The sequence below is a fragment of the Polypterus senegalus genome, chromosome 1, assembly GCF_016835505.1.
Source record: "Polypterus senegalus isolate Bchr_013 chromosome 1, ASM1683550v1, whole genome shotgun sequence".
NCBI lineage: Eukaryota > Metazoa > Chordata > Cladistia > Polypteriformes > Polypteridae > Polypterus > Polypterus senegalus.
The window spans coordinates 41,708,462-41,718,869 of record NC_053154.1 but is presented as its reverse complement, the minus strand read 5'-3'; the positions used below and the strand labels follow the sequence as shown (position 1 = coordinate 41,718,869).

Here is a 10,408-nt window from a genome sequence, read left to right as displayed (position 1 = left end):
TATAAAACACCTTTTACGTTAATTCTAAATTGCTAATCAATAATGTTTAACAGCTACTTCACACAAAATTTAATGCCCAATGCTGTCACACATGTCATTCTCTAATAAAAGGTTATGTGGTGTAAACAATGAACTTATCTTTTCTTATTGTGCCCATTAATTCTGTATATTTTGTTAAGCTGCAGATCATTGTAACACATCACAGTTAAGTTTTAATTTTGAGAAAACAATTTTTTCCAAAAAAAAAAACATTGTAGTAAACACAAAGTCCAAAATATTTTATTTTGACTTCTGACTTTTACAAGTGAATGCAGCCAATAAAAGATGAGAAAGCAAGCTTCAGGGAATGAGAATAAAATACATCTGTACAACACCTAATTTCAATTACTTTGCCTCATCCAGGTATTTCCTATGGAGATCAGCCACATCATTCTGAGAAACGCACACCCAGCCATCACTTTTGACGTGATATAGGTTGACCACTCCTCCAGAGTACGCATCACGGTATGTGGCCTGGTAAATGGCTCGTCTTCCCAGTTCACAGGCTTCTTCTACAGACAAATCCTCCCGACGGCCACGGTCCAACACACCGTATGCATAAACAGAGCCTGACCCCACTGAGAAGGAGTCACCACAGACACGATTTCCTTCAGAGTCGACATAGTACAATCCTGTAATATACCAAAGACATCACCAGGGGATTACAATTCATAAGGTCCTCAGTTCAAAAACATTACTTACATAAAAAAAAAAATCCAATTGCTCCAATGTGAAGATAAAACTATACACACTTTAATGGAAATTAACTTCAAAAGCTATTTCACATTTATAAAATTATAAAAATGAGAATAGCATGAAGGTACATTTTCTTTAAATGGAGCCTGCCATGGAGATTAATCATACACATCAGCTGCAGATGGCATCTTCCATGTTGCTAGAGGCACTGGGAGCCAACTGAACAGTTGGAGGTGACTGACCAAACACAGTCATTGTTGGGCATGATGTGTGCATTCTAAGCATTTTCAGAATAAACCAATTAGGAAATCAACACAGGAGGAGAGCACAGAAAATGTACTTACAGAAGTCATTACAGGCAAAATACAACCAACTGGCTGAATGTGTCTAGATTCATTTTTGATGTCAAATTACTAAAGTTAATGACAGGACTAAACAATTGCAGATCTCAGGTTTATAAATAAATGGGACAAAAATCAGATGTGAAATGATACTTTTAGATCACTGGAGAAGCATTTAGAAAAACAGCACTGAGTACGCTAGTGACGGATGCTAATCAATATGAATTCCCAGTTTTAAGCAAAGTGAATCCTATTGCACTATTTTAACAAAGCACAGATTTCAAAATAACTGAATGGCAGAGATGCCAACATGTGAATCAATCAAATGTAACTGTAGAGATGACTGGTTAAAAAAATAAAAAAAAAAAAAAGGTTGATGCAAGTTTGAGCAGCAGATGAGCTCACATTAGCTGAGCAGACCTCTCGCTTAAAAACCACACAATAGTTAACCAAAGAACATTAACCCAAGTCCACCAAAATAAGAAAAAAAAAAAATGTGTACCACAAGAAGATTCCTCTGTATTTGTTTGGTGCAACTTCGTTAGGATTGTCTGTGCCCAGGTCATCCAGAGTTGTCGAATTTGGTGCGTCAAGTCTGACTATTTAATGTTTTTATCATTAAAAGGCCACTCCTAACATTTGACAGCTGAATTCAACTGTCAATATAACAATATTTTAGTCAAATATCAGGTAGTCATGTAATCAATGGGAGGGAGCAATGTCCTGCATTTTGAAATATGTACAATGTAATTTTTTGAAATTGGTGACTTTGGGCGTATACACAACCTCCTGCTGAAGGGAGTGCTGAGTTACTGTCCGCACCGAATAACCAATTTGGGTATGATATTTCATCATACTTCACAAGGAGGGCACCTATTAAGCACAAAGAAAGTCCACTAATTAGCTCTTTGTGAACCTACAACTACATACATAAAGTATAAAATACTTTATACAAAGAGTATTTTACCCTCATTAAAAAAATTAATGGATGACACTAGCAATCTCATTGGATGCACCAACATTTTTAGATTAAAGAGTAGAGCAGTGGGAAAGGGAAAAGGGGGGTAAAAACTGTGTTGAAGGGATCTTACTAATTAAAATAACTAGCTAAACATGGCATACTAGGTGTAACTCAATGACAAAACTAGTGCAGGAAAAAAAACATTTTCTTTTACAATGTCAGCTTTTGCCTTCAAGTGAGACTTTAATTCTGATTATATTCTAAATAGCAACATTCGATCAGACAGCCCTAATCTGAATGAATGTTAGATCCACCCATTCTTCAAAAATGGTGCAATGCCACTAAAATTGTTACTAATCTGAAAGACTACCTCTGTGGGACAAGCAACAACAAAAAGGCGGCAACCCAGTCAGCTACAGAAGGCTGGTGCATAAGCAAGAAAAAAAAAATTATGTGAATGGCATAGAAGATTTGTTATAACAAAGCTTATGCTATATAAAGAAGTGCATCTGTGTTCAAAGGGATTATGGTTATGTAAAAATTTTAAAAAATTGTTTTGCAGTTTTTTTTCATAATATTGAAGTTTCAAAATGTTCAATCATCGTAATATTTCAGTAAGTGCCATCCTAATTTATAGGGTTATATTGGACTAAATATATTCATTCCCCTCCTTTATGATAAATTACAATAGAACAAAATCGCTACAATTCTCATACCTGGTCCTCTCTTGTCCCAGCCACACACCATAGTGCCCATCGAGAGTCCCATGCCCTTGTATTGGTACACCATATTGGCTAGCAGTTTGGAGGCTGCTGCTACTGAGATTCTCTCTTTATTGCGGAGCTCATAGATTCTACATTGACGTGCAAGTAGTCGCTCCCAGAAACTGCAATCTGCGGCACCTCCTGCCATCGTTCCCAAGAGATAGGGATTGATTTCAATCACTTTCTTCACAGTCTGTGAGGCAATGTAAGACCCTGCAGTTGCTCGTGAATCCACTGCAACTATAACACCATGCTGAAACTGTAAAAAAGAAAAAGATGGAAGGTTACAAATTATAATGAACATTTTGGGGCATGTCAAAACACTAAACATACTAGCCAATAACAGTGTAGAATTAGTAACTAAAACATCCACACACACTCACACCCCAATTCATTGGTCAACAGTTTACCTTAAAATCAAAAACCAAAACCCATGTGGCTTGCAAAAAGAATCAGTGTACATCATAAGCAATAAACACAAGTATATTTAACAACATTCTAGAAAACAAACACACGTTTTGCACACTAAGTAAAAGACTGCATAACCAACATGTGGATTATGCAACACGAGGGATTTCCTCGCCCAAACCCCCCGTTTACATTTTTCACATTAGCCATGGTACAGCACTGGCCACTATTGGCTTGTATTCTATCACAATCTACATGAACACAGGAGATTATTGAGATCAACAATTAAAAACAAGGGCCTACTTAACATATTAAAAAAACATTTTTGGGTGGAGTATGTCTTTATTTTGCAACGTTTACTGTCAGTGCTACCATTTCATGTTCATTTGGTATGTTAATGAGCAGAGCTAAAAGGATTTATTCAGCGTTTTTCTGTGTGTATGCATGCAAGGTCTGACAGTATACACACTTCCAGTATGCTTAAATTTTACGGCACCTCTGACACAGCTTGGGGCTGCAACAAAAAAAAAAAGCAAATCATCTCCAACAACAGATAATGAAAATTGTTGCCAATCAATTTGAGTTTTGATTAGCAGCCTTGTTATGAACTGTGTGCATCACTTCACTGATAAAGTAGCGTAACCGTATATCAAATCTGAGAGATGGCAGAGACAGAAGATATAAATACGGCAGAGGGGTGAAGACCAAAGTGTTGAGTCATTTCAAATTCACACTTGACAAGAAACTTGCATCTTCCAAGACCTGTAAATATGAGCTCACTCAATACGGAAAACAACTGTGAAGTGAGAGGACCTAAAACAAAGGCACATCTGTGATTTCTCTCTCGTTCACACTTGGGGATAACTCCAGGGCTGCAGACTTGGTACACAAAACCTTCACCTAAATTAGACTTAATGTTTTTACTATGTTGATTGAAAGCACACAATATACAAGGCATTTCATTACTGCCAGCATGAATCAGCAGGATACTTTTAAGCACTTTTAAGAAAAGTGAAGAACTGTGATTTACTAATTTGCTCAGAGCCAGAAGTCACTTCATTGATAACCTTGTGAAGAAAAAAAAAAAAGGTACAATTTAATAATGCCGAATGAAAGACGTAGAATTAAATGTCAAGTTCTTCTGTCAGCCATGATTACCTTCTAAATAAGAAGTTAGGCTGGAAAGAAAACCTGCAGACACGGTGGCCGTCGAGAACCAAACTTGAGGAACCCTACAGTGGACCGCAATTCGAGAGTATTTCACAACACGGCCCTGATGCAAAAGAACTTGCCTAAAGATCACGGGGCTGAAGGTAAGTTCCCCACGGTCGTTTTATGCTGCTCAATATTCCTGAATACTGCCAACTACAAAACAAGATGGACAAAAATTTGAAGCTCGCTTTAGGCTGATGCTCAGCGTTGTGAGACTCGATAGAAGGAGAATTTTGCCTTAAATGATAGCACTACGGTATTAGGCACAAGGCAACCGATGTAAGAAGCAAACGCAACACTGAAAGCTGCACCCGTTTGTTTCCGAGCAGCAGACATGACATGTCCACAGTGAGTTAAGCCTCTTGTATGTTACAACATCACTATCTCGTTTTCGCGTTGAAAGGTGGCAATAACAATGACTTTCTAATTAATGTTTATGACCGATATTCTACAATACGAACACAGTTGGGAACTTGTTAAGGGTACATTTCGCAAAAATGTTAAAAGTTTTTCTTCACTTAAGGCACCAAAGAGAGGTAGTGTGGTAGGAATTTAGAGACCTTAAAAATCGAATCTGGTATTATTCTGGACAATCTAGGTGACTGGGATGGACCAGCTGGTTGGGCTTAATGATACTGTTCTGTTATAACTTCTCTAATGAGAACAACAGGATAAGACATAAAAGTGACAAAGCATCACCCATGTAATTCTTTACAAAACAAGCAAACAACAGCAAAATCTGACAAATCGACGGTTTGCTTATTCATGCGTATGTTTTCTTTTCCTTAAGGTTTTATTGTTTGAATTATAAATTCAAATTACTATCCGATTTTACCTTGAACGCCAATGTAGTCGTGCCATGCAGAAACTCGATCTTTTCTTCGGGGCCACTGGAAACATCTGCGCTCGCAGCATTTCTCACGAAGAAGTCCTGTGGCTCACTGACGTGCAAGTCCAAATTAACCCCCAATAAAGACTGTTTATTGTTGTTGAAAAACGCCGACTCACGACCCAACACACTTGCCAACGCCATGTTCACTAAACAAAAGTGCTTCCGGACGGATGCGCCCGCCTATTTGAAGAGGAAGTCTGCGTCACGAACTACGGCATGCGGCAAAGGACAAACTATACGCCCCATCGCGATACCGAACGCCTGCCGTTCCCGTGGTATTGCTCTCATCGTTCCAAGCAATCAGTCGCTTAGGTTTAGAGGCGCTAAAGTTGGCTTTCTTTGCATAGTAACAAGAAAAAATGCACCATGTATTAATCATGTTTTGGATAATTAATTGCTACTTCATTTCTGTACTGAACTGAACAAACCTTTAGCATTAGAATTGCATTTATTCGCGAGTCGATGCCATAAGGATAGTATCTGTACTGAGAGGCAACAAAACGTACACGGTTGGAGCCCAGATTATTGTCGGGTCAGCATTAACATTAGCCGTCAGCCCTGCACCGTTAAGACTGTAATTCTTACCACTGTGCCGCCCAGACAAATGTTATACAGACGGGCAGAACGCTTTCTGACAGATCCTTAGGTTTTCGTGTATCGCTTCATTCCAGTGGCTTTTGTGAGCTGACTCCCATGCCCTGGACCTTTCCAGCTACTGTCAGTATAGTCGCAGTGCCTGTGTGTTCTAAACTTGCAGGTTTAGAGTGTCATCATTGTGATGTGTGCAGAGTACCGTGAAATTCTTACTCTCCAGTGCCAAAGTATGAAAACCTGACCTTAAAACTTCTCCCTTCAATAGCTGAACAATCTCAGAACACAGTTGTCACAATGGGGCCACGGTTTTCAGCTTAAACTGGCCTCACAAGGGCCCAGTAAGGACAAGTGCACTAGTATGGTGGATTCAGAAAGTATTCAGAGCTCTTCACTTTGTGGCAGATGCATAAAGATCATTCTGCTGTAAAACTTAAACTTAATGTGTGGCTACTACAGTGGATTCAAAAGTATTCAAAGCTCATTACTTTCTGCACACTTTACTGTTTTGCAGATTTCATTTTAAAGACATAAATTTGCCATTTTTGACCATCAATCAAAAGTCAGTAACCCACAATGACAAAGTCAAAAAATATTTATTCATAAACATATTTATTCAAAACAAAAAAAACCTCAAATCTCTCATTCATATAAGTATGACACTCCAGATTGTGGTCAGGTTCATCCGTTCAGAAAGACACACTCCTGTGTATAGATGGCCTACAATTTACACTGCATATCAGGACAGAAAAACAAGCCATGAAGTCCAAGGAAGTCTCTCTCTAGACCTCCATGGTCAAACTGGGGTGAGAACTAGATCAGGACTAGGGGATCCTAGCCGATTCTAACGCTTTGAGTGTTTCCAGGAGCTCAGTTTTTCTTAGAGTTTACTGTCCATTCAAACTAAGTAACTGGACAAGAACTGCCTTGTTTGGGGAGGTAACCAAGAACTCAATGGTGACCCTAACAGAGCTTCAGAAGTCCTCTACTGAGATGGAAGAACCTGTCAGAAGGATGACCAACTTAGCACCAAGCACTTCATCAATCAAAAAAAAACTCCAAAATGGAAGCCATTCTTGAGTAAAAGGTGCATGATGACATTTAAAGGATTCTGAGAGCATGAGGAAAAAGATTCTCCATTCTGATGAGATAAAAATTGAATGTGTTGGGTGGATCTCCAAGCACTATGTCTAGTGAAGACCATGCACTGCTCATCACCTGCCTAATACCATCCCTAATGTGAAGCATGAGGGTACTTCTCAGCAGCAGGCACAGAGAAGGATAAATGAACCCAAATACAGAGAGAACCTTGAAGAAAACCTGCTCCAGATTGCACGGGCCCTCGAACCGGGATGACGGTCCACATTTCAGCACAACCACAACCCAAAGCATACAGGCAGGAAGCAGAGGCGTAGCTAAGGTTTTCAACATCCGGGGACAACTGAAGATTTCGCGCCCCCTCCTGTTTGCCAAAATGCAATGGGGAAGGGAAAGAAATTTTTTAAAAATGTATTTAAAATAATAGTATTTTAAGAAAAAAAATTCACATTTTTTATTTTAAATAGTTTTACATTTTTAAATATTGCGTATTTAATGGCGTAGTGGTAGCGCTGCTGCCTCACAGTTAGGAGACCCAGGTTCACTTCCCAGGTCCTCCCTGCATGGAGTTTGCATGTTCCCCCCGTGTCTGCGTGGGTTTCCTCCCACAGTCCAAAGACATGCAGGTTAGGTGGATTGGCCATTCTAAATTGGCCCTGGTGTGTGCCATGGGTGTGTGGGTGTGTGTCCTGCGGTGGGTTGGCACCCTGCCCAGGATTGATTCAGCGGGTTGGAAAATGGATGGATTTTTTAAAGCACTTTTATGCGTATATTTTCAAGGTTTCACTAAATTTATAAAGATAGAACAAAGTAAAATAATTAAGACAACAATGGTAGTTCGAAAATATAATTATTCTAAATTACTTTCCACATATAACATTGCAAAATCTTAAACATTGCATTGGATATAATAATATAATAACCTGAAAATGAAGTTAGTATAAAGTAAAAAAAATATTGTCCAATTACTTTTGAGCCCCTGAAATAAAGGGATTGTGTTAAAAAATACTTTAGTTGCCTCACATTTTTTGCAATCTTTTTGTTCAACCCACTGAATTAAAGCTGAAAGTCTGCACTTCAACTGCATCTGAGTTGTTTCATTTAAAATTCATTGTGGTAATGTACAGAACCAAAATTAGAAAAAAGTTGTCTCTGTCCAAATATTTATGGACCTAACTGTATTTATAAAAACTGCATTACTTACAATTTATTCGTACGACAATATGATGGGGAAACGTCTAGACTTTTGCAGCCATCTACTAGAATACTTCACCACAGCTCAATCAATTTTCTATCAAACACATAAACACAAATTACTTGGCACACAGAAATGGCGTTTGCAACAACTTAGACAATGATACACTAACGCCTCATGTCAGTCACGCAACCTGTTTAATAACGTCAAAAATGTTTCTGGGTGGGAGTCAAGTATGTTAGAGTAGTGGAGGGGATAAATTATTGTCTGTTGGGTATATAGAACTAATACGTGCTTCGAAATCAGAAAGAGACAAAAAACATAGGAAAAAGATATCCTCATACTGATGGAATGATGGACTGAGTTTGTAAATGTATTTTATTTACGTTTTAGTGCATTTAAGAATGGAAAACATTTCATTCTAAAATTTTGTAACATCAATTTGGCGCCCCTTGGAATGCTGCGGCCAGGGACAGATGTCCCCCTTGAAACCCCCCGGCTACACCACTGGCAAGAAAGACAACACTGGAGTTGCTTCAGTACAAGTGTGTGAATGTCTTTGGGTGGCTCTGCCAAAAGCCCAGACTTAAACCCTATAGAACATCTGTGGAGAGACCTGAGGTGGCAGTTTACAGACACTTCCCATCCAGTCTAATGGAGCCTGAGAGGATCTGCCAGGAACAATGGGATAAACTGCCCAAATCCAGGTGTGCAAAGCTTGTAGACACTTACCCAAGAAGACTTAAAGCTATAATTACTGCTAAAGGTGCTTCTACAAAGAACTGAATTAAGGGTCTGAATACTTAAAGGAATGGGAGACTTCATTTTTTAAATTTTAATTCATTTGCAAGCCATTTTGAAAACAGGTTTTGACTTTGACATTATGGGTTACTGAGTGTAGCTTAATAGGTAAAAATAGCAAATGTATCCATTTCAAATAACTTCTACAACACAATAAAGTTTGCAGCACATGAAAGGGTCTGAATGCTTTCTGAATATTCCCTTACAAGTCCAAGGAGGTGATGCTAAAGCTTTATAATGCACTGGTGGAGCCACATCTGGAGTACTGTGTACAGTTTTGGTCTTCAGGCTACAAAAAGGACACAGCAGAGCTAGAAAAGGTCCTGAGCAGAGCGACTAGGCTGATTCCTGGACTACAGGGGATGAATTATGAGGAAAGATTAAAAGAGCTGAGCCTATACAGTTAAAGCAAAAGATTTAGACAAGACATCACTGAAGTGTTTAAAATCATAAAGGAAATTAGTCCAGTGAATCGAGACTGTGACTTTGAAATGAGTTCATTAAGATCATGTGGACACAGTTGGAAACTTAAGGGAACATTTTGCACAAAACATTAGGAAGTTTTTCATTACACAAAGAATCATAGACACTTGGAATAAGTGGCCAAGTAGTGTGGTAGACAGTAAGACTTTAGGGACTTTCAAAACTCGACCTGATGTTATTTTAGAAGAACTGAGAGGATAGGACTGTTGAGCAGTGTTGGGCTGAATGGCCTCTTCTTCTCTAGATTGATCTAATGAATCCATTGTAGTGGCAACACATTAGATTTTCCAGCAGAATGATTTCTTCCCAGAGACCTTTATGCATCTGTACATTTATGCTCTCTCTGATGGCAGAAAAATTGAAAGTTGTCACTGAACCAGACATGGACATCTTTGGGATGTGGTGAAGATCAGAACAAATTTTACAGAAACTGAACCTGGATTGTTAATCACTACATCACTGTATCACTCATATGAAAAGAAAATGACCTGATCATTTATAAAAATGCACACCAATATTCCTTAAGAAAAATATTTAATTTTGATGCCTAATTTAACTGGCAACTCTAACTTATTTGTGCATACAAGAGTGCACTCTGAGGTGGTCTGGTATCACATCTGGGGTTGCATCCTGCCTTGCAGCCAGACCCCATCCGGACAGGCTCCAGCTTCATGCTAAGGTGTGTCTGTGCTCAGATAACAGATCGATGCATGCTGTGCTTGCCAAACTTATCAAACTGGGTTAAGTGGGTGCAGTGAAAACTCCATAAACAGATAAACTAACAGATTGAGTTGTTGTTTGACCACATGTCCATCCATCCATTTTCCAAACCCACTTATGCAGGATAGGGGCACAAAGAAGCTGGAGTCTGTCCTAGCCAGGATAGGACATTAGGCAGGCACGATCTCTGGACAGGTATTGATCAGA

General features: G+C 38.9%; 1 protein-coding gene across 1 annotated transcript; it reads right to left on the bottom strand.

The window, feature by feature from the left end:
* Positions 1-257: 257 nt before the first annotated feature.
* psmb5 (proteasome 20S subunit beta 5) lies at positions 258-5,489 on the bottom strand. Its single transcript, XM_039747959.1, has 3 exons — positions 5,257-5,489; positions 2,754-3,060; positions 258-671 (listed from the first exon to the last, which is right to left on the bottom strand). Exons 1-3 carry the CDS (start codon positions 5,452-5,454, stop codon positions 385-387), a joined length of 792 nt encoding a protein of 263 aa, XP_039603893.1. The 5' UTR covers positions 5,455-5,489; the 3' UTR covers positions 258-384.
* Between the last annotated feature and the right edge of the window lie 4,919 nt (positions 5,490-10,408).